The sequence below is a fragment of the Coregonus lavaretus genome (assembly GCF_964263955.1).
Source record: "Coregonus lavaretus genome assembly, chromosome: 26".
NCBI classification, from domain to species: domain Eukaryota; kingdom Metazoa; phylum Chordata; class Actinopteri; order Salmoniformes; family Salmonidae; genus Coregonus; species Coregonus lavaretus.
This window is the reverse complement of record NC_140013.1, coordinates 16,613,345-16,639,336: the sequence shown is the minus strand read 5'-3', so window position 1 is coordinate 16,639,336 and position 25,992 is coordinate 16,613,345. Positions and strand designations below refer to the sequence as shown.

The following is a 25,992-nucleotide window of genomic DNA, read 5'->3' as shown; positions in this document are numbered from 1 at the left end:
CTAATCTGTCTGCTGTAGGCTACCAAAATATTTGATCAACTTCCAAATAGGCCTATTGTAAAACAAGAGAGAGAGAGGCTTTTGGTACGAGCGCATCGGCCATCACAAGCGAGTGAACTGCAGCATCATTGGGTGAGTCAGTGAAACTCAAAAGCATTTGTAGGACTATAATCTCCTCATAATTTCCTCATATTGCAGCCTACAATATGTCTCCACACACGTAGGCCTAGGCTATTGATGGATTCAAGACAAGGTCGTTTTTATTGATCTAAGATTCTCCGTTTGTCCGTGTCAAAGTGGTGCTTTCATGACAACTGGGAACTCGGAAAGAAAAACAAGGTTGAATCATGACGTCACTGATCTTCAGGTCGGAAATACGGAGCTGGAGACTTGAGTTCCGACTTGAAATTCAGTGTTGGATGACCGTTCAAAACTAATTTTCCCAGTTGGAGCTCGGAATACAGAAGTCAGAGATTTCCCAGTTCCAAGTTCCCATGTTTTGAATGTGGCATAAAAATGCTTATGCCAAAATCTCCAGTCATGTAAAATGATGTAGAATTGCATGAAATGCGTTTATAAAAGGCCACATTTTTCCCGGACCCTAGGCCACTAAAAATGTTTCTCCATGTGTGCAACTTCTGTTAGTGCTTCTATTCTACTGCTCTATGCCACTACGCAAATTTGATTATATGCATGCAATGCTTTACTATAAAGGGGATTTTATTTCTCATGTATTCTTTTATTTCTCATGCATTCTGGTACCTCAGGTCACCTCCCTCTCGCGCTCACATTTTACCCACGGCACCTCCCGATTTACAAATTAAGCATTGAGGAAAATCTTTAAAATTGTTGTATGTTGCATTTTTGTTCAGTATACATACAGTGAGGGAAAAAGTATTTGATCCCCTGCTGATTTTGTACATTTGCCCACTGACAAAGACATGATCAGTCTATAATTTTAATGGTAGGTTTATTTGAACAGTGAGAGACAGAATAAAAAGAAAAAAATCCAGAAAAATGCATGTAAAAAATGTTATAAATTGATTTGCATTTTAATGAGGGAAATAAGTATTTGACCCCCTCTCAATCAGAAAGATTTCTGGCTCCCATGTGTCTTTTATACAGGTAACGAGTTGAGATTAGGAGCACACTCTTAAAGGGAGTGCTCCTAATCTCAGTTTGTTACCTGTGTAAAAGACACCTGTCCACAGAAGCAATCAATCAATCAGATTCCAAACTCTCCACCATGGCCAAGACCAAAGAGCTCTCCAAGGATGTCAGGGACAAGATTGTAGACCTACACAAGGCTGGAATGGGCTACAAGACCATCGCCAAGCAGCTTGGTGAGAAGGTGACAACAGTTGGTGCGATTATTTGCAAATGGAAGAAACACAAAATAACTGTCAATCTCCCTCGGCCTGGGGCTCCATGCAAGATCTCACCTTGTGGAGTTGCAATGATCATGAGAACGGTGAGGAATCAGCCCAGAACTACACAGGAGGATCTTGTCAATGATCTCAAGGCAGCTGGGACCATAGTCACCAAGAAAACAATTGGTAACACATTACGCCGTAAAGGACTGAAATCCTGCAGCGCCCGCAAGGTCCCCCTGCTCAAGAAAGCACATATACAGGCCCATCTGAAGTTTGCCAATGAACATCTGAATGATTCAGATGAGAACTGGGTGAAAGTGTTGAGGTCAGATGAGACCAAAATCGAGGTCTTTGGCATCAACTCAACTCACCGTGTTTGGAGGAGGAGGAATGCTGCCTATGACCCCAAGAACACCATCCCCACCGTCAAACATGGAGGTGGAAACATTATGCTTTGGGGGTGTTTTTCTGCTAAGGGGACAGGACAACTTCACCGCATCAAAGGGACGATAGACGGGGCCATGTACCGTCAAATCTTGGGTGAGAACCTTCCCTCAGCCAGGGCATTGAAAATGGGTCGTGGATGGGTATTCCAGCATGACAATGACCCAAAACACACGGCCAAGGCAACAAAGGAGTGGCTCAAGAAGAAACACATTAAGGTCCTGGAGTGGCCTAGCCAGTCTCCAGACCTTAATCCTATAGAAAATCTGTGGAGGGAGCTGAAGGTTCGAGTTGCCAAACGTCAGCCTCGAAACCTTAATGACTTGGAGAAGATCTGCAAAGAGGAGTGGGACAAAATCCCTCCTGAGATGTGTGCAATCCTGGTGGCCAACTACAAGAAACGTCTGACCTCTGTGATTGCCAACAAGGGTTTTGCCACCAAGTACTAAGTCATGTTTTGCAAAGGGGTCAAATACTTATTTCCCTCATTAAAATGCAAATCAATTTATAACATTTTTGACATGCGTTTTTCTGGATTTTGTTGTTGTTATTCTGTCTCTCACTGTTCAAATAAAGCTACCATTAAAATTATAGACTGATCATGTCTTTGTCATTGGGCAAACGTACAAAATCAGCAGGGGATCAAATACTTTTTTCCCTCACTGTATAACCCTCCATGAAGGGTTCTTCCTATAACCCTCCATAAAGGGTTCTACCAATAACCTTTTTATCCTCTAAAGGTTCTACTTATTGTAGAACCCTCTATGAAGGGTTCTATCAAGAACCATTTTATCTTTCAAGGGTTCATTCTGGAACCCTCTATGAACAGTTCTACCAAAAACCCTTATCTTTGAAGGGTTCCTTCCTAGAACCCTTCATGAACCGTTCTACGAGCATTATTTGCAAATGTTGGATACGTTTAGAAAAATGTATTTTATTTATTTTTTGTGGAGCATAAGATTAATCAACCAATCAATGCAAAAACACTGATATTGAAACAAACAATTCTGAAAAATAACCTGCAATAGAGCATGCTGGGAAATATTATAATGATGGGCGTGGTTTTGAGTGTTTTACTTTACACAGAGTAAAAATGACACAATCACACTTTCACCACTTTACAGAGTTAATTCAACTCCTGAATCAACTCTAGAAATGCTACACTGAAAATCAACACTAGGTAACACTGGCCAAGTGACCAATTTGCTGTGTACCATACAATACACTGCTGGTTCACTCAGACTCCCTTCTATTCTCCTACTCACTGCTCAATAAAATCACAGAAAATACTTATTTGAAAGAAATAAATCATGGTAAAGATATCAACTATGTCAGTACTGTATATGTACAATGATCAAGGGAATACCAGATACATTTAGAAATATTCCCATATAGGTACAGTTTAAAACATTCTCACATCTATATTTTAAAATTATGAGATTATGCAAACTTCTGATGTTAAAGTTTAAACATTGAGGTAAAGACTAACGCTCAGGCACTATTTTAAAGAATGAAAAAAAAAATACTATAAAAAAAAATGTTATTCAGATTCAGAAGGGTTCTATGTAGAACCCTTCTTCCCTTCCAAATAACCCTTCTTCCCTTCCAAATAATCCTTATTTCCTTCCAAAGAATCATCAAAGAACCCTTTTTTCTAAAAAAAGTGTTCTTAGCATGAATAAGGTTATAGGTAGAACCCTTTGCCTTATAAAGAACCCTCGTCTTCCAAAAGGGGTTCTTCAGATGAAAATTGTTCTTGGTAGTACCCTATCCCTCCGCAAATAATCATTTTGGAACCCTTTTTCCTAAGTAACATTTCAACTAACTATCTACTAACCCTAACCCTAGCCCTCACCATTATCCTAACCATAAACTTAACTGTTACCCTAACCCTAACTCTAACCTTAACCCTTACCCTAACCCTTTCTCTAAACCTTGGCCTAAACCTAACTTGAACCCTAGCAAGCAGTTGCTTATCAGTAGATAGTTTGTTGATAGTATTACAATCTGTAGAGCAGCTACAGATGGACTATCCAAAAAAAAGTGTGATCCAAGTGAGTGCTGGCCTTTTTTCATGTTTGATGTGAACACATAACATGGACAGTAACAAAGTATACAGTGACATTCTGTGAAATAAACAAAAAACAGATAAGATCATTATCATCATGGACTGAAAAAAATAAACCCTCATTAACTTTTATAGCAGATATTGTGTCACGTTTATGATAGCATTACAAAGAGCTTATAATGCAGAAGTCAGTTAGAATTATTAATTATGGGGTTTAATACACTTCTTAATGGCTTTATTATCCTCTTGGGTGCCGTGGAGTCTGAGATAGAGTAAAGATATAGAAAGGACAAGTCTCTATTCTGTCTATGGTTATTGAAGACACTTTTTGCATTACATTTATAGCAAGCTTATTAGAATGTATAGTATAAATGTTTGTATGTGGGTTAGAAAGGGGATATACTGTACACTTACAGGGAGTGACACTTTTAAAGAGACACACACACAGCGAGGGTTAGAAAGGAGGACAAGCTCTCTTTTGTTTGCGTATAAGCTGTGTTGGCTGGAAGGCAAGCAACATTGATGGTTGGATTTGAATGCAATTTGCCCATACCAAGACTTCCCCATGTGGATCAGGTCTATGCCTCATTGCTTCTCTGAAGGCTGTGTATGGAAATCATGTTCTCCAAGTTCACAGCAAAGCACCTAATGGAGAGACACGATAAACCTGCATGGGGAGGCTAACAACTACCCAGGGCTGTTTCTAGCATTTTGGGGGCCTAAGCAAGATTTTGTTGGGGGGCACCACATAAGAGGAAAACTGCTAACGCACTACCAAAAATATATTTATAATTCGGGTGATGCTAATGCCTTGAAATGGTACTGCAACTACCAACCAACATCACCAACCACAGGTATTCATAAAGCACTGATCTGTGAAGCATGATGGGCTGCAATGTGTTGTATGACAGTTGCTAAAGAAAAGTTGATGTTGAAACTAATGGCATCTACCTCACTGTTTGTCTATCCCTCATCAGGATATCTCCATGAAGAGTTTAGTTAGTGTCTAGTGAGTGCACATGCCAAAGGTAACAGAAAACAAGTCCTGTAAAGGGCATTGACAGGTAGCTTGGGAGATGAAAAGCTTTTCCTGTTTGCTCAGGCAGATGTCTCATAGGCCGATTTCGCTGTGTCTGAGGAAACAATGACTGTCTTGTCTGTGGCCTGCATGGAGAACAATATCGGTCAGCAGGTGTGCGAGAATCTGACTTTGCATAGATCAATCTGGCAGACCAAAAAGGGTTTGTGTTAGCTATCCTCCTCATGACTCCTAGAGTTCATGACCATTAGCCATTGGGTATTATTGTTTTCCTGCTCATTGTAGGGATTTCATGGGTCTGCTTGGCTTTGTTTTTCTCTCTTAAACCCTATGTTCTGGTATTTACCTATAGGCTTAACTTTCAGTCATGGCTGAGAAGTGGAGAAATAAAGATACACTGCCGAGGGACTTATAGGTAGGCATTATGGTCATGAATCGTTAGTATAAAAATTACATTAAATGTAAATAAGTCTGAAAATTGAAGGACAACACCCTATTGTCTCGCCAACAGACATCAACTATCTGGTTATATGTCAGTGAAAGAAAGAAATAATTAATTTTAAAAAATAAGATAATACAAAAGCGAATCATACAAGATTTACTTTGAGTACTCACACTATATCTTGGTCCATTTGTTCGTCTTTGTCGTTTCTCTGCCAGTAGATCTTTCACTGTGTGCTTGACCCTAACCCCTTGATAGACCCTTTTAGAATATTCTGGAGAAAAAGAAAGATAAATATTTCACACACACATGCGCACACATACACACAAACAAACACACACACACACACACACACACACACACACACAGATATAATTGACTCATTATTCGAGTGTGAAGTAATACAAGTTAATACATTATTCTACATTCATTACTCTGTGGTGGTTATTGAAAATTATGAGATCATTCTCATCATTAAAAACATCTCCATACACTCCTAACACGAGGATAGCCTAAAATTTTAGTTATTTTGATACAAATGTTTAACATTTTGTATGCTTCAAGTGCATTGTTAGAACACATTCTATGAACCTCTTGAAGTATATGAAAATCGGGTCAGAAAAACTATTATTTTCAGGAGGCCTAAATTAAACATACTATGCACTTATTGTTTTCTGTTTTGGCTCACTTATATTGTAAGTATTTTAGAAATTAGCTTCAAGTAAGTATCTTCAAATTGTACCTACTCAAAGTAAAATACAAATATAACACAAGTACAAAATATTGCTGGTTATGTATTTTACAGATAATATGCTGCTCTAGCTTAGTGCCAGTCCTAATTCATTCCCACAAACATGTATTCACTTGAATTTTCACAGTTTTATGCATAGCTGAATTGCCTTTTGGGATACATGTGTAAATGGCATGGCAATTGGCTTTGGCTTTGGTCAATGCAAATTGACTGTTTATAGAAAGTAATTTAGTACAAATTTACCTCATTGTCTAACAGTGATGGCATTTTCATACACTGGATAGCCCCTCACACATTTTAAGTAGTTGAAATAGGCCTAGTGAAAGAAGCATCAAAGTATCAATATTTATTCTTATATACCTCATAAATCTCAACAGCAAATATGTCTCCAGCCTGATTTGTAGGCAAATCCCCCCTGAACATATTCCTAGTGAGCATACTATAGACTATGTTTGCACTTTAACATGCAAAAGGAAATCACATGCAAAAAAAACAGTACAGTATGTAAAATATCTAAGCTTTATGAATGGAGTTGTAAGATAAGTTCCTATTTTACTATAGCAATGTTGATCATCATATGGCCAAACAGTTTTGAAATTCAGAAATTAATGTTGGAATCAGATCATAATGATATCGTATTCTGGGTGTTGCAGTTTGCTATATTTGATATCCAACTGAATTATTTATGAATTGAAAAGAGGGTTGGACACTGGACACCCAAGACCAAAACAATATCTGCATACTATTCAGCATCATCATGTCCTTTATGCTTTGTACTAGTCACAGCTAAGCATTGCCATCTTTAGATATAATTAATAAACAATCATATTTATGTTCAAATGACACACTGTTACCATATTTCCCGATGCAATACTCTTCAGTACTATATTTTCAGTTTTGTTAGTATGAAAAGTACAATCCAATACATCAATCCAATACCTTACAAAGCACAATGTTTGCTTTCCAGGTAATTTAATTAATTAACTTTTTTATATTGAAGGATACTAGTCTGTTACAGGAGGGGGTCGCAGTTCCGGAGCGACCCACTAGGTGTCATCCTTAGGCACCTCCTCACTCACAGTCGGGACTAATCATCATCCAATTGGTGTCACCTGTGTCTATCGGTTCACCTGTGTATTTATGCCCTCACTTCCCTGTGTTCCCTTGCTCAGTTTTCGCTGCTAGTTTCTCTATGTCCAGCAGTACTACTCAGTCTCTGATCAGAGACCTATGTACAGGTACTTGAGAAGTGTTCTCCCTGTTTCGTTATTTGTTTCAGTCTTAGGTAGTATTTCGTATTTTGGCTGTCAGACGGTTTTTGGAGACTTATTTGCTCCGCCTTTCTTTTATCGTGATAAGTCAGTTATTTTGTATTTGGGCTTTGGGACCACCAGTAAAGATCCTTGTTTCACCATCACTGCCTACTGCCTACTGTATATCCTGCACCGCACCTGGGTCACACCTCATCTCAACCCTTACACTAGTAATTTACAAAAATGACAATGGCATAAATCAGATTGTTATGCTAGTTGACAGCATAAACCAAAAACAAACAAAATATATATACACTTAAGGAAGATGGCATTCCATTTTTATGGATGATGATAGATTTGTCAAAACTATATACTATGGAAGTATCTCATAAATTGTTATGAATCAGTGTTATGGTTGCATTTTGCCTTACCGGTTTCCTTGATGCTGCAGTTTCAGGTCTGGTACTACAAAGATTGAGGAGGCCAGTCCTCTATTCCAGTGAAAGTGTGGATGTACCTATGCTCAAAATCATACTAAAGACAAGGCTTTTCCACCTCTGGAAACTTTTATGGACTCCTTCACATACTCCACTGATGGAGAGTGTATGTAGCTTTTCAAATGACCTTTTTCCATGCAAATGATTGGTAGGACATTTTTTGACTATTTGCATCTACAGGCAAGATTAGAGGAGAGCACAAGCATCTAAGAGACTCATCGGAAGGCATTCTATTTTGTTACATTGAAACATGTTTTCATAATTCTTTAGGCCTATTTGGGCTCTAAGTATTTTTTCACAATGCCAAATTTCCCCCTCAAGCTATCAATGTAAAAGCTTAAAATGATATATCGAAAAAGTTTCAGTCACACTAAGTTTATTTGTATTTTTATTTCACCTTTAGTTAACCAGGTAAGCCAGTTGAGAACAAGTTCTCATTTACAACTGCGACCTGGCCAAGATAAAGCAAAGCAGTGCGATAAAAACAACAACACAGAGTTACATATGGGGTAAAACAAAACATAAAGTCAAAAATACAACAGAAAAAATATATACAGTGTGTGCAAATGTAGCAAGTTATGGAGGTAAGGCAATAAATAGGCTATAGTGCAAAATAATTACAATTAGTATTAGGCAACAGGTGTAATGCTTTAGTACCCTGTTTTGTTATGAACATGTTTGAGCCTTTATGAAGTCTCATAATAATTTGTTATGTAGTAATGCATTATACCTGTCAGCTTTAAGTCAATTGTTACAGGTTTGTCTGTACTTGCAGGATGGTATCACTTAGAAAGTCAGAGGAGAAACAATGTCTGCACAAGCTGCATGATCAGTATAACATGCTGCATTCAGGAGGATGCATATCCTCCACATGGCATCCTCGACATAGATGAGCAAAAACAAATTATACAAATAATGAGTTATATTGCATGCTCCAAAAAAATAGGGAAATTATATTATTTTATACTAATACAATTGCTCAGAGAAAGAGATTTTGTTTAAGAAATAAAAAAATAAAGTTATTGGGGTCAAAATTATTTGCACCCCTGTTTTCAATACTCTAGCACTCTCCCCTTGCAAGGATAATGAATCTGAGCGTTTTTTCTAAAATGTTTTATGAGATTGGAGAACACATTGGGAGGGATCTTAGACCATTCCTCCATACAGAATCTTTCCAGATCCTTGATATCCTTCATCAGCTCTTATGGACTGCCCTCTTCAATTCAAACCACAGGTGTTCCATGGGGTTAATATCCGGAGACTGAAATGGCCATTGCAAAATGTTGATTGTGTGGTCAATTAACCATTTCTTTGTTGATTTTGATTAGTGCTTGGTGCCATTGTCTTGCTGGAAGATCCACTTGCGGCCAAGTGTCAGCCTTCTGGCAGAGACAACCAGGTTTTTGGCTAAAATGCCCTGGTACTTGACAAAGTTAATGATGCCGTTGACCTCGACAAGGGCCCCAGGACTAATGGAAGCTAATAACATCAAAGATCCACCAGCATATTTTACCATAGGTATGAAGTACTTTTATGCATACCTACCATTGGTGTGGCCAAAGAGCTCAATTTTCATGTCATCTGACAATAGCACCGGTTCCAATCCAAGTGCCAATGCCATTTATCAAACTCCAGGCGGTGCTATGCTATACTATATGGACACACGGCCTGCATAGCTGTGTAGGGGAACAGCTTGAGTCGCACAAAATGGAATATAACGTTGTGGATAAAGTTCAGAATTACACAATTTCATGTGTAGGCCTACAACATCTAAAGACCTTTATCACTATACTGAGAGCTTTGCCGTTTCTAAAAATATGTATTTTGGTGTCAGAGGAGGCTGGTGGGATGAGCTATAGGAGTACAGGCTCATTGTAATGGCTGGAATGGAACAAATGGAACAGAGTCAAACATGTGGTTTCCATATGTTTGATTTGTTTAATTCCGTAAAATGTATTCCATTCCAGCCATTTCAATGAGCCCATCCTCCTATAGCTCCTCCCACTAGCCTCCTCTGTAGGGTGTTTTTGGAGCCTTTGTTCATGTTTTTTCAGGACCCGCATACTGCACAACGAGGATGAGGAAGTGATTCGCTGTTTGGGTAAGTTTATCAAAACAAATGAAATCACAAAAAAAGGTGTCTGCACCCGTCTATGACATGCCGTTTGCATAAAAAATAGAGATTTGGTTGTGAAAAAGAAAACGTATCCTTTAACTACCTTGCTCGCTGTCACCAAGTCCCCACAGCCAACAACTAAAAGTTGTACCTACAATTAAAGTTATACCTACACTTTGGCACAACATAGAGACTGGATAAAGGATTTGTCAACCGTGAATGAACATTATTTTGACTACTAGGTGTGGTGTGGGAAAGCAGCAGCTCTGTCACTGTCTATCCCTCTGTCTGGTTAGAAAATGAAGCACCATGAACCACCATCTGGAAGGAAACAGATGGAGGTGCATTCCCTATAGCAGAGAGGAAGAGGCGAAGCGAGAGGATTTACTCTGCCCAAAATCTGTCAGAGTGAGATAAGCCCTTTTCTGTTTGGAGGTCTAAGAGAGAGTGTCGAATTACGTGAGGCTTATTTGATCGAGTAGAAGTTTCGTAATGTTTAGGCTGTTAGAAATGTACTAAAATATGTGGATGCACGTGGCATTCCGGCAACCTTGAGAAAAAACGACTTAGTTGTGCCTGTTGTTCACACACACACACACATATCTGCCCTCTCATTGGCTAGAATGGTCACACCTGATCTCGCCTGCCTTCAATCATTGAGGACATGTACAGTACCTTGCAAAAGTGTTCATCCCCCTTGGCGTTTTTCCTATTTTGTTGCATTACAACCTGTAATTTAAATTTATATTTATTTGGATTTCATATAATGGACATACACAAAATAGTCCAAATTGAAAGAATTCAAAACAATAAATTACGGAAAAGTGGTGTGTGCATATGTATTCAACCCCTTTGCTATAAAGCCCCTAAATAAGATCTGGTGCAACCAATTACCTTCAGAAGTCACATAATTAGTTAAATAAAGTCCATCTGTGTGCAATCTAAGTGTCACATGATCTGTCACATGATCTCAGTATATATACACCTGTTCTGAAAGGCTCCAGAGTCTGCAACACCACTAAGCATGGGACACCACCAAGCAAGCGGCACCATGGAGACCAAGGAGCTCTCCAAACAGGTCAGGGACAAAGTTGTGGAGAAGTAACTATCAGGGTTGGGTTATAAAAAAATATCAGAAACTTTGAACATCCCACGGAGCACCATTAAATCCATTATTAAAAAATGGAAAGAATATGGCACCACAACAAACCTGCCAAGAGAGGGCCGCCCACCAAAACTCACGGACCAGGAAAGGAGGGCATTAATCAGAGAGGCAACAAAGAGACCAAAGATAACCCTGAAGGAGCTGCAAAGCTCCACAGCGGATATTAGAGTATCTGTCCATAGGACCACTTTAAGCCATACACTCCACAGAGCTGGGCTTTACGGAAGAGTGGCCAGAAAAAAGTCATTGCTTAAAGAAAAAAATAAGCAAACACGTTGGTGTTTGCCAAAAGGCATGTGGGAGACTCCCCAAACATATGGAAGAAGGTACTCTGGTCAAATGAGACTAAAATTGAGCTTTTTGTCCATCAAGGAAAATAATAATAGTTATGCACGCTCAAGTTTGTTTCACAATAAAAAATATTTAGCATCTTTAAAGTATGCATGTTGTGTAAATCAAATGATACAACCCCCCCCCCCCCCCAAAAAAAAAAAATATATTTTAATTCCAGGTTGTAAGGCAACAAAATAGGAAAAATGCCAATGGGGGTGAATACTTTCGCAAGCCACTGTATTTCCATTGTTAGAGCGGTCACATGGCTATCTTGTCAATATAATAGATCTTCTTTGGCTATAGTCACAGCTGCAACCAATCAGGGAAGACAAACAATTAATTCAAACGGACCAATTAGCGTACCCTTCACAATCACATGGCTACCATAATTCACAGAATAGAGGCACCTCCACCCTGTAGGTGGAAACTGGAACATATTCTTATAGATATGTGAAAAAGCATATTGTGGACATTCTCTCACTGAATGGATGCAGAAGTCCTAGTAATGAAGATTAAGTATTTCAGTAAAGCTTTACATCACAATTAGCGTATTACTTAATTACTGTAAGCCTAGATACCTGTTACATTTACATTACATCATTTAGCAGATGCTCTTATCCAGAGCGACTTACAGTTAGTGAATACATATTTTTTATTTTTTTCATACTGGTCCCCCGTGTGAATCGAACCCACAACCCTGGCGTTGCAAACGCCATGCTCTATCAACTGAGCTACATCCCTGCCGGCCATTCCCTCCCCTACCCTGGACAACGCTAGGCCAATTGTGCGCTGCCCATGAGTCTCCCAGTCGCGGCCGGCTGCGACAGAGCCTGGATTCGAACCAGGATCTCTAGTGGCACAGCTAGCACTGCAATGCAGTGCCTTAGACCACTGCGCCACTGTGTGAGGGTCTGTTACACTGTTGGACTACAGTGAAGTGATGATGGGCTATATGTCTATGGTTCAGTCCTGGCGTCTTTCAGATCATGTGACCTTACCAGGAAAAACAACTCTGGGTGATAGATAAGTATTGTACAGTCTTGTTAACCAGTCTGTCTGTAACGAGATAATACTATGTACCATCACATGGCTATGGTGAGACTGTGTTCGCTCAGCTGGTCTTGCTGCAGTGGGATGATGTTATGCTAGTTGACAGTTGTGTGGCGTTATCAGTGACTCATTGCTACCAGAGCGATAAGCTGGTGGCCTAGTGCACATCTCTTCATTGAACACCCGACACCTAATAGGCAACAGGAAGGGATGTGGAAGACCTGCCAGGAATTACTACTGGCTGACTCACACTCTACTGGGCTCTGGGGTATTACAGTAAAGCAAACCCAAAGTAACACAAACCCAGCCTCTCCTTCCTGTCCAGGAAATCTGAAGTAGCCAATAGCAACCAATATATTTTTATTACTTGCTCTGAGTACATATATTTTTATTATTTGTACACATATCATATTTTCACCTATGTGTGCAAATAAAGAAGTATAACATTTACATTTACATTTTGTCTCTTGAGTCACATTGTTGTATGGTGTGGCTACTAAAGTGTGTTTGACTGTGTACCCACTCAATTTTAAAAGATTGTCAAATCTGACCTCCAGTGGAAACCTTTGGACATTACACCTGGAAAGGTACAGCTCCTGAAAGTGGATTTCTGCCAGAGGAGGCTAGTGGGATGAGCTATAGGAGGACAGGCTCATTGTAATGGCTGGAATGGAATAAATGGAACAGAGTCAAACATGTGGTTTCCATATGTTTGATTTGTTTGATACCGTAAAATGTATTCCATTCCAGCCATTACAATGAGCCCGTCCTCCTATAGCTCCTCCCACCAGCCTCCTCTGATTTCTGCAATATAATCTTAAAATCAGATAGATTGGGTCTGCTTTTATGTGATAGTAAGCCATAAATTGCGAAATACCAGTAGGTTCATTTCTAATACAGTACAAACATTGCATTAGATATGCCAGTTGGTATTAGTTTTTTGGATACACCAGAGGGCAGTAAAAGTCTACTCAGCCACTGCATCACCAAATTCAATCTTTAATCTTTTACACTCAAATGATGAGAAAAATGATGAGATTACTAAAACATGGAGTAAAGCTATTGATTTGTATTATTGAGATATTGAGAAATCTATATTATGTTGACTGTGTGTACAAGCTTCTGTACAACAAATCTTTCATATGGCACAGTGTGTAAAATGGGCATATTTCATCTGTAAAGAGAAAGAGACAGAGAAAGGAAATAATTAAGAGAAAGGAAGAAGAGATTGTAAAAGAGACAGGAAACAGAGAAAGAAAGAAAGAAAGAAAAAAGAAAGAAAAAAGAAAGAAAGAAAGAAAGAAAGAAAGAAAGAAAGAAAGAAAGAAAGAAAGAAAGAAAGAAAGAGAGAGGAGAATGTTTTCCCTCCATCCCCTGGTTCCCTTCAGTCTTCAGTGACAGCTCCATTAATGATGCTGATGAATCATTCATTATCCCATGCCGTGGCTCTGATCCTCCATGTTTTCCCTGTTTCCCCCTCTTGTCAACAGGGAACAGCCTGTTCACATTCCGCTCTCTCCTCTCCTCAGCTTGTAGAGGGGAAGAGATGCTCCTCTGGCAAAAAGCTTGACATACTCCCCCAACTCCACTGTTACGTAAGGGCTGGATGCGAGGACTAGGAGATACCTCTGCCGAAGTTCATTGTCAGACTCGGAACTGACTGAGGCTGCCTCCCAAATGGCACCCTATTCCCTATATAGAGCCTGGGTTCTGGTCAAAAGTAGTGCACTATACAGTAAAGGGAATAGGGTGCCATATTGGATGGATCCTGAGTCTGACTCTCTGAACAGGTCGGACTCGCTCTCTTTCTCTGCCAGACTTCTTGCTTGTCTCCATTGGCTAATGTTCCAAGGCCAAACTCAAAGCAGGTGCCTTGGAATGTTTGCCCATAACATTTATAATGTGTTAGGGTTAGGGCTAACTCGGAGAGAGTTGTGTAATTGTGAATGAATGATAGGCCTATATTTTCAACTGAATACTTTGATCTTCAATAGTTGTGCTTGTCATTGTTCATGAGTGAAATACATGAAAAATCATTAAAATCACATTTGACTTTAAAATTAAATTATAAACAGTTATTTTTTTCTCAGTCGCCATCAAGAATAACACATCTCTTATCACAGGACATTCTTTTGACATCATGTAGTGGAATTTTCCGGCACGCTAAGTATTATGTCTTCTGGGGAGCTCTGTATTGGAATTATAGTCTGTGGTTCCTGAGTGTATCATGTACAGATAGGGATTCTTCTCGTAAATTCCACCTTGTAAAGATTGGTATTTCTCAAATCACTCTCAGTCGAATAACTTATTTTTTTATATTCTGGGTTATATTGCTCGGTCACACTTGAGTGAACACTTTAGATTCTTGGGGAGGTCTGTATTTCTCTCATATTCTCTCTATACACCAAGTCACTTGGCTCTGTCATATCCTCATATGGTCTCTCCTATCATTGCTACGCAGACGACACACAATTAATTTTCTCATTTCCCCCTTCTGATAACCAGGTAGCGAATCGCATCTATGCATGTCTGGCAGACATATCAGTGTGGATGTCGGATCACCACCTCAAGCTGAACCTCGACAAGACGGAGCTGCTCTTCCTCCCGGGGAAGGACTGCCCGCTCCATGATCTCGCCATCACGGTTGACAACTCAATTGTGTCCTCCTCCCAGAGTGCAAAGAACCTTGGCGTGACCCTGGACAACACCCTGTCGTTCTCCGCTAACATCAAAGCAGGTTCATGCTCTACAACATTCGCAGAGTACGACCCTACCTTACACAGAAAGCGGCACAGGTCCTAATCCAGGCACTTGTCATCTCCCGTCTGGATTACTGCAACTCGCTGTTGGCTGGGCTCCCTGCCTGTGCCATTAAACCCCTACAACTTATCCAGAACGCTGCAGCCCGTCTGGTGTTTGACCTTCCCAAGTTCTCTCATGTCACCCCGCTCCTCCGCACACTCCACTGGCTTCCAGTTGAGGCTCGCATCTACTACAAGACCATGGTGCTTGCCTATGGAGCTGTGAGGGGAACGGCACCTCCTTACCTTCAGGCTCTGATCAGACCCTACACCCAAATGAGGGCACTACGTTCATCCACCTCTGGCCTGCTAGCTCCCCTACCTCTACGGAAGCACAGTTCCAGCTCAGCCCAGTCAAAGCTATTTGCTGCTCTGGCACCCCAATGGTGGAACAAGCTCCCCCACGATGCCAGGACAGCGGAGTCACTGACCACCTTCCGGAGACACTTGAAACCCTACCTCTTTAAGGAATACATGGAATAGTATAAAGTAATCCTTCTACCCCCCCCCCCTCCCCCACCCCCCCCCATAAAATAAAATAAAAAAGTGGTTGTCCCACTGGCTATCATAAGTTGAATGCATCAATTTGTAGGTCGCTCTGGATAAGAGCGTTTGCTAAATGATGTAAATGTAAATGTAAATGTATTATGCTTAATGGGGAAGTTTAAATGTTTATACAGTGAGGGAAAAAAGTATTTGATCCCCTGCTGATTTTGTACGTTTGCCCACTGACAAAGACATGATCAGTCTATCATTTTAATGGTAGGTTTATTTGAACAGTGAGAGACAGAAAACAACAAAAAAATCCAGAAAAACGTATATACATTTTTTTATAAATTGATTTGCATTTTAATGAGGGAAATAAGTATTTCACCCCCTCTCAATCAGAAAGATTTCTGGCTCCCATGTGTCTTTTATACAGGTAATTAGCTGAGATTAGGAGCACACTCTTAAAGGGAGTGCTCCTAATCTCAGTTTGTTACCTGTATAAAAGACACCTGTCCACAGAAACAATCAATCAATCAGATTCCAAACTCTCCACCATAGCCAAGACCAAAGAGCTCTCCAAGGATGTCAGGGACAAGATTGTAGACCTACACAAGGCTGGAATGGGCTACAAGACCATCGCCAAGCAGCTTGGTGAAAGGTGACAACAGTTGGTGTGATTATTCGCAAATGGAAGAAACACAAAATAACTGTCAATCTCCCACGGCCTGGGGCTCCATGCAAGATCTCACCTCGTGAATGATCATGAGAACAGTGAGGAATCAGCCTAGAACTACACGGGAGGATCTTGTCAATAATCTCAAGGCAGCTGGGACCATAGTCACCAAGAAAACAATTGGTATCACACTACGCCGTGAAGGACTGAAATCCTGCAGTGCCCGCAAGGTCCCCCTGCTCAAGAAAGCACATATACAGACCCGTCTGAAGTTTGCCAATGAACATCTGAATGATTCAGAGGAGAACTGGGTGAAAGTGTTGTGGTCAGATGAGACCAAAATCGAGCTCTTTGGCATGAACTCAACTCTCCCTGTTTGGAGGAGGAGGAATGCTGCCTATGACCCCAAGAACACCATCTCCACTGTCAAACATGGAGATGGAAACATTATGCTTTGGGGGTGTTTTTCTGCTAAGGGGACAGGACAACTTCACCACATCAAAGGGACGATGGACGGGGCCATGTACCGTCAAATCTTGGTTGAGAACCTCCTTCCCTCAGCCAGGGCACTGAAAATGGGTCGTGTATGGGTATTCCAGCATGACAATGACCCAAAACACACGGCCAAGGCAACAAAGGAGTGGCTCAAGAAGAAGCACATTAAGGTCCTGGAGTGGCCTAGCCAGTCTCCAGACCTTAATCCCATAGAAAATAATAATAATAATAATAATAATAATAATAATAATAATAATAATAATAATAATAATAATAATGACTTAGAGAAGATCTGCAAAGAGGAGTGGAACAAAATCCTTCCTGAGATGTGTGCAAACCTGGTGGCCAACTACAAGAAACGTCTGACCTCTGTGATTGCCAACAAGGGTTTTGCCACCAAGTACTAAGTCATGTTTTGCAGAGGGGTCAAATACTTATTTCCGTCATTAAAATGCAAATCAATGTATAAAATTTTTGACATGCATTTTTCTGGATTTTGTTGTTGTTATTCTGTCTCTCACTGTTCAAATAAACCTATTAAAATTAAACCATTAAAATTATAGACTGATCATGTCTTTGTCAGTCGGCAAACGTACAAAATCAGCAGGGGATCAAATACTTTTTTCCCTCACTGTACATTTAAACTCAGTATTTCACAATTCCTGACATTTAATCCTAGTAAAAATTCCCTGTCTTAGGTCAGTTAGGATCACCACTTTATTTTAAGAATATGAAATGTCAGAATAATAGTAGAGAGAATTATTTATTTCAGCTTTTATTTCTTTCATCATATTCCCAGTGGGTCAGAAGTTTACATACACTCAATTAGTATTTGGTAGCATTGCCTTTAAATTGTTTAACTTGGGTCAAACGTTTTGGGTGGCCTTCCACAAGCTTCCCACAATAAGTTGGGTGAATTTCGGCCCATTCCTCCTGACAGAGCTGGTGTAACTGAGTCAGGTTCGTAGGCCTCCTTGCTTGCACACGCTTTTTCAGTTCTGCTCACAAATTTTCTATACGATTGAGGTCAGGGCTTTGTGATGGCCACTCCAATACCTTGACTTTGTTGTCCTTAAGCCAATTTGCAACTTTGGAAGTGTGCTTGGGGTCATTGTCCATTTGGAAGACCCATTTGCGATCAAGCTTTAACTTCCTGACCGATGTCTTGAGATGTTGCTTCAATATATCCACATAATTTTCCTTCCTCATGATGCCATCTATTTTGTGAAGTACACCAGTCCCTCCTGCAGCAAAGCACCCCCACAGCATGATGCTGCCACCCCCGTGCTTCACGGTTGGGATGGTGTTCTTCGTCTTGCAAGCAACCCCCTTTTTCCTCCAAACATAACGATGGTCATTATGGCCAAACAGTTCTATTTTTGTTTAATCAGACCAGAGGACATTTATTTTTGGAGCAGTGGCTTCTTCCTTGTTGAGCGGCCTTTCAGGTTATGTCGATATAGGACTCGTTTTACTGTGGATATAGATACTTTTGTACCTGTTTCCGCCAGCATCTTCACAAGGTCCTTTGCTGTTGTTCTGGGATTTATTACGCACCAAAGTACGTTCTTCTCTAGGAGACAGAATGCGTCTCCTTCCTGAGCGGTATGACGGCTGCGTGGTCCCATGGTGTTTAAACTTGCATACTATTGTTTGTACAGATGAACGTGGTCCTTCAGGCATTTGGAAATTGCTCCCAAGGATGAACCAGACTTGTGGAGGTCTACCATTTTTTTCCTGAGGTCTTGGCTGATTTCTTTTGATTTTCCCATGATGTCAAGCAAAGAGGCACTGAGTTTGTAGGTAGACCTTGAAATACATCCACATGTACACCTCCAATTGACTCAAATTATGTCAATTAGCCTATCAGAAGCTTCTAATGCCATGACATCATTTCCAGGAATATTCCAAGCTGTTTAAAGGCACAGTCAACTTAGTGTATGTCAACTTCTGACCCACTGGAACTGTCATACAGTGAATTAATTGTTGGAAAAATTACTTGTGTCATGGACAAAGTAGATGTCCTAACTGACTTGCCAAAACTATAGTTTGTTAACAAGAAATGTGTGGAGTGGTTGAAAAACTAGTTTTAATGACTCCAACTTAAGTGTATGTAAACTTCCAACATCAACTGTATATACACCTGTTCTGAAAGGCCCCAGAGTCTGCAACACCACTAAGCATGGGGCACCACCAAGCAAGCGGCACCATGAAGATCAAGGAGCTCTCCAAACAGGTCAGGGACAAAGTTGTGGAGAAGTACAGATCAGGTTTGGGTTATAAAAAAATATCTGAATCTTTGAACATCCCACGGAGCACCATTAAATCCATTATTAAAAATTGAAAGAATATGACACACCAACAAACCTGCCAAGAGAGGGCCGCCCACCAAAACTCACGGACCAGGCAAGGAGGGCATAAATCAGAGAGGCAACAAAGAGATCAAAGATAACCCTGAAGGAGCTGCAAAGCTCCACAGCGGAGATTGGAGTATCTGTCCATAGGATCACTTTAAGCCGTACCCTCCACAGAGCTGGGCTTTACGGAAGAGTGGCCAGAAAAAAGCCATTGCTTAAAGAAAAAAATAAGCAAACACGTTTGGTGTTTGCCAAAAGGCATGTGGAAGAAGGTACTCTGGTCAGATGAGACTAAAATTGAGCTTTTTGGCCATCAATGAAAATGCTATGTCTGGCGCAAACCCAACACCTCTCATCACCCCGAGAACACCATCCCCACAGTGAAGCATGGTGGTGGTAGCATCATGCTGTGGGGATGTTTTTCATCGGCAGGGACTGGGAAACTGGTCAGAATTGAATGAATGATAGATAGCACTAAACACAGGGAACTTCTTGAGGGAAAACTGTTTCAGTCTTCCAGAGATTTGAGACTGGGACGGAGGTTCACCTTCCAGCAGGACAATGACCCTTAGCATACTGCTAAAGCAACACTTGAGTGGTTTAAGGGGAAACATGTAAATGTCTTGGAATGGCCTAGTCAAAGCCCAGACCTCAATCCAATTGAGAATCTGTGGTATGACTTAAAGATTGCTGTACACCAGCGGAACCCATCCAACTTGAAGGATTTGGAGCAGTTTTTCCTTGAAGAATGGGCAAAAATCCCAGTGGCTAGATGTCTCAAGCTTATAGAGACTTACCCCAAGAGACTTGCGGCTGTAATTGCTGCAAAATGTGGCTCTACAAAGTATTGACTTTGGGGGGGTGAATAGTTATGCACGCTCAAGTTTTCAGTTTTTTAGTCTTATTTCTTGTTTCACAAAAAAAAAGGTTTAGCATCTTCAAAGGTATAGCCATGTTGTGTAAATCAAATGATACAAACCCCCCAAAAATCTATTTTAATTCCAGGTTGTAAGGCAATACAATAGGAAAAATTCCAAGGGGGTGAACACTTTCACAAGCCACTGTATTTGACTCTGTAAGGAGTGGCACGCATGATCTTACTAATGGTGAGAATGGGTGGTCTCATCATTTAACGTCATTTAATTTGCCCGACGGTTTTGATATCCGTTCTTCATGATCCATTACACCTCATAGAATAACAAACTGTTTGATACTAAAATAGAAATGTGCTTTTCGTTCTTCAAACATGCATACAACATTGAGTAAAAATATCGTAAAGTAAAAACAAACACAATTACCCACAATCCTCTGAAAACAGAGCCACATGGCAAGTTGTTGGAAGAACTTAAAATTCTTAAATTGAAAGAAAATATTATGAAAATTGAGTAAGTTAAACACAATGTTCCTTGTCGTTGTTTTTACATACAAATGGTTGTTTAGATTATGCATTTATCTTATGTTGAATTCATTATTTTTTTTTTGATTGGTTGAACAAGTGAAGTAGAGTAAAGTACTAATTATAGTCAAGTAAAGATGACAACAAATAGATAATTATATTTTCAAGTATAATTTACTAATCACCTGAATCATTTTTTACAGTGTAGCTTTCGTCTCTCAGTGGAGGACAAAACGGTTGGGTTGTTTAATCGTAGAACAGAAAAAGAGATTGCCTTGGCAGTAGACACTTCTCCTTGGGTTATTAAGATGCTGGCAGGACGGAGCACCATGGAAACCGAGCACCTCCTAGACAATAAGGTGATTGTCCGAGTAGAAAGCTCCCGATGTCTCGAACAAATTAGAAAATTGGGCACACATTTCCTTCCATGTCCACTTTCCCTATTCTATTCTTCCAGTTTAAGTGAGGTCTCTGTGGTTGGTAGAAAGAGCCCCCCCACACACACACACACACCACACTCACAACCACACACACACACACACACACTCACACACAACAACACACACTAAAGAAGACAATGAAGAACGGGGTAGGAGCCATTTGAATTAAGTCCTAATGTCTTCTGAACAGTATGTGATAACGTTACACAGACTCAGTAGCCAACTTTTGGCAAAAGACACAGAAACAAATGAAGGCAAGGGAACCCAATACAGCTCCTCAGGACTTCATAAACAATCTCTCCTTTATTCCTCTTTAGAGATAAGAATCAGGCCACTTTATTAATCCCGTTTAGCAGGGATCTCTCTCTGTCTTTGTATGACCTGCGGCTGTAGTGTCACAGGGGCACAACGAGTTTCAGTAGAGGCGGCATAGGAACCTTCAATCATCTCTTCTGAGAAGAGGGTGTCAGTCAGGGACAAAGATGGCCTTTGATGAGGCCGTTCTTCTATACGTGGCAGCAGTGAATGAAGGCTGTCGGCACTGGTAATTAGAGAGAGGAACTATGGGTAACCAGAGGTCACACCCCCCAGCGTCCCCTCTGCTCCCCATATTAACTGGGCTATGGGGCCATCTCTCTCAGCTCAGAAATCATTCACTCAGGCCCTATAGACATCAACTCAGGCTGCCCAATGAACCCGTTAGCTAAAAGTAAATAAATCGTTGTGATATGGGAAAGGGAAAGGAAAGGGGATATCTAGTCAGTTGCACAACTGAATGCATTCAACTGAAATGTGTCCTTCGCATTTAACCCAAACCCTCTGAATCAGAGGGGTGCGGGAGGTTTTTCTTATCACTGAAAAATACAATTTGTAATTGTTGTTATGAATTAAAACAGCAAGTTGATTATCACTGAAAAATCCAATGTTCATTACATGAAAGAAAAGCTAGAGACATTTATTTTGTATCTGGTTTCCAAGTTATTCTTAAGAATTGCCTCTAGGCCATTACCCAACCCCCAGTATCCAAAAGACGGAACCCCCAACCTGATTCCTGACAAAGAGAGAGATCCAATAGTAATAAGCCCTGCGGCCCCAGTCTCCTTTTCACATCAGCTGTCAATATGACAGACAGGCTTAACGTGGGAACCACCACACCAACACCAGCCAGCTTGGCCCACACTGTGGGAATGTCAGCCACCCACAGCAGCCAGTAGTCCCTCCAGCCACCCCTGGACCTGGTCCTTCAAGGCCATAGCACCCAGGCTCCTCCAAGGCTTGTCTAATTAGTGGATTAGTGTGGGGTGTCAACATGCGCTCAGCACGAATCCCCCCTCAAAGTCATGATCATGATCAAATCAGGCATGAACTTGCCTTCAGTTCACAGGGGGGGGGGGGGGGGGGGTCAAGTTGATGTAATAACTTGAGTTGCCCACGTCAGTCAAGCTTAGAGATTTAGGTTAAGGAGAGGCATGATAACTTAAAGTGTAACTTTAAACATGATACGTTAGTAAGAAGTAACTATAATCAACTATATTTACTGTAATACAAAACCTAATTATGTTTTATGTCAGTAAAGGTGTTATACGTTTATTTCAGGGATCCTCACTTCCATTTCTCCAGCAACCCCCTGTATGAGGTGCACTAAATGTGGCAGGTTGGATTGCTATTAATTTGACTGTATTATTCCACCAAAGGCCCTTTGAAGTCTTTTTCATGCATTCATTCACAATTGTGATGATTCAAGATGGATAATTGCGTGAAAGGCCTATGGGTGAATTAATCCATTCTGGCCACCCAGTAGCCACCGTTTGATGGGCTCTGAACAGGCAAGACATATCCTCCAGAAACGGTTTAGTTTCCTCATAGTAATAAGTGGTGGGAAAAGGACCGACGGTTCATTGGCATTTGCTATCAGGTTATTCTCCTGCTTTTTTCATATAAACTTTTGCCCAGTCAGTAACCACGCCCCAAGTGAGCACAGACATTGTGTCGGCTTGATGGAACGCCCCCTTTTTACCCGAGGATAAAAAGCCTTGGTAACAAAATTTACATCAGATCAGGAAGCGTGGAGCTGTGGCTACACGGCTTAAAATGGTTAGACCAGAAAGACCAGCAGACGTGAGGCGTGAGCTAAACGTTACAAATGGTTGAAACTCTCAGACCAGAACATTGCCGGGTTGCTACTGGCGTGTAAAATGGTGGGAAACTCTGAAACTCTCAACCTCTACACGAGGTGAAGAAGAAGATAAACACACTAGACCTTAGCATTACCAGTCTGCAGCTGTACATGTAAAGTAGTCTAGAACTTTGACTAAAGACACGAGATGGGAAGAAAGGAGAATCCCATCTCAGACAACCATTGGTGCATCTGAAGTATCTGTTCTAACAAACACTTCACTACCAGAGAAGCTCTACAAAGAAGAAGGACATTGTGACTTCTGGTGGACAAGCAAAACCTTACACCGAACGGGACACTAAAGCCAACGACCCCTCTTTACCATAGAAGGATCGATCAAGTCCAACAGAGATAGACGACGAACAAAGACATTTACACATAAATGTATACATTGCATTTCTTATCCGAATGGGCGGTGGTTAGGGTGCTAAGTATGCTGATTTCTGTGAGCGTAGTTTCCAAATGTATCAGCGATAAGTTTGAATCTCTCTTTGTCTCTACCTCTCCCTCTCTCTTTCTGACCCCTCCCTTTTGATAACCAAGCAGTCATGCTGTTGTTAGTCCACTAGGGACCTGTTTCCATTGTATTACGTTTCAAATCAATAACCTATACCGTGTGTGTATGTATTCTGTGTTATTATTTAGTTAGCTAGTAAATAAATAGTTAAGCCAATTTGTGTATTGCTGATTCGTAAGTAAGGTTAGGGTTCTTGCAGATATTAAGGAGTATGCAACGTTCAGAATGAGACTGATAAGAGGTAATGATTAATAAGTGATTGTTATCGATACATAACATATATATATCTTCTAAGAGTTTAATTCGGGAGATGGTAACTCGTTAAACAACTTCTTCTGTGGTGCCCCAAATTCCTAATGAGTTAATTGTTACATGATTAATTTAATTGAGTAACAATCAAACATAGTTAGTTGATTCGATAAATAACAGTCATCACATTAATGAAAGTCACATCACGACAGCAGCGACGCTCCCCATCCAACCTGACAGAGCTTGAGAGGATCTGCGGAGAAGAATGGGATAAGCTTGTAGCGTCATACCTAAGAAGACTCAAGGCTGTAATCGCTGTCAAAGGTGCTTCAACAAAGTATTGAGTAAAGGGTCTGAAAACGTATGTAAATGTGATATTTCAGTTTAATTTTTTGTATACATTTTAAAACATTTCAAAAAACCTATTTTTGCTTTGTCATTATGGGATATTGTGTGTAGATTGATGAGGGGGGAACAAACAATTTCATCCATTTTAGAACTAGGCTGTAACGTAACAAAATGTGGAAAAAGTCAAGAGGTCTGAATACTTTCTGAATGTACTGTAAATGGTAGCCTTTTGTCTGTATCCAACTTTATTAATTAGCCAATTACATAGGCAGTGAGATGCCATTGAAAATAACATTAAAAACTTTGTATCATTCCCCTGTTCCTCTGACTGTATTAAGCATAGCATTTGTAGCTTTACTACTATCAGAATTTCCATTAAACTGATTTAGTAGCTATTCCCTTACCAGGGTATATAAATCTTAACTTAATCATGAATACGTTTTAATACAGTACAGTAATGACCATGTGTGATCTGTCACAACATAGGCTCTGGTATTCTTCCCCTCAAATGATTGATTACTGGAATGGCCACACACGTGAGCTTGTTTTTGCAATGGTAAAACAGTTTTATTCTGCTCTGCCAGGCTTCAAAATACATTCCTTCTTAGAAATCAGGACATCCAGAAACAAATACAAATCTTTTGCACATGACATATCCAGCATGGTAGGCAGGTCCCACATAACAGATCGATACATTCTTCTTTCTGTCATCTCTGTTGTATATTTATTTGATTGGATTTGGTTGGATTTTGAAGGGTTGTGAATTGCACAGAACAATGTGTTTGGGGCTATTTGTGAGGCCTGCCTGTTCACAGAGAAGCAGCTGCTTCTCAAACTACTGGCACCGTCCCGATCTTGAAGTAGTTGATTTCCAGATGTTTCTTGGCGCTCTGACTTATGTAAGTGAAGAACACTTCGCAGTGGGGGAAAGCATTTTCGAAGGAATAGAGTTGATCCAGTCTCAGTGCACCATTGCACAGTTCTCCTCATAGTACATACAACCTATTGTGGATCAATTCATTGCCCTCCCACCAACACTGCATTTTCTCAAGTATGGTGTTTACCTACCCTCCACTCGCTGCATGTTTACACTTTCCAACATTGACCTAATAACCTCAAAATAAGTCGACATACTGTACAATGTCATGCATTTTGCCTCGCTAAGATACTCACCAATAACAACTAAAATGAATTTGCTGTGTGAGTCAATCTATGTTTCCTTGATGCATCTTGACAAGACTGGTTGAAAGAACAACGTCTGTGTAGGTTTGGTTGACACACCTGTCTAGACCTAGACTAGACTTGCAACCGCCCTGAACAGGTGTTGTCGCTGCACTTGGCTAAATGGCCACAGCTGTTTACTCCAACAACACCAGCCTGGGAGGAGCCCAGCCACGGATGACATCACTGGCTATATGTCTCTTCACTCTTATTCACTGCTTTCCTTCACTACAGACCTTAGAACAGAGCTGCCATGGAACAGCTTTTGCAATATAGAACTAAAATATTTATTCAGGGTT

The 25,992-nt window shown here is 40.5% G+C and overlaps 1 protein-coding gene across 1 annotated transcript in view; it reads right to left on the bottom strand.

Moving 5' to 3' along the window:
* Positions 1-25,992, bottom strand: part of pou2af2 (POU class 2 homeobox associating factor 2) — a gene marked incomplete at both ends in the record, with an annotated part of 50,440 nt that overhangs the window by 9,853 nt on the left and 14,595 nt on the right. The window contains one exon of the mRNA XM_084142677.1: positions 5,540-5,640. Coding sequence (XP_083998803.1) covers positions 5,540-5,640 — 101 coding nt within the window. The remainder of the gene's footprint in view (positions 1-5,539; positions 5,641-25,992) is intronic.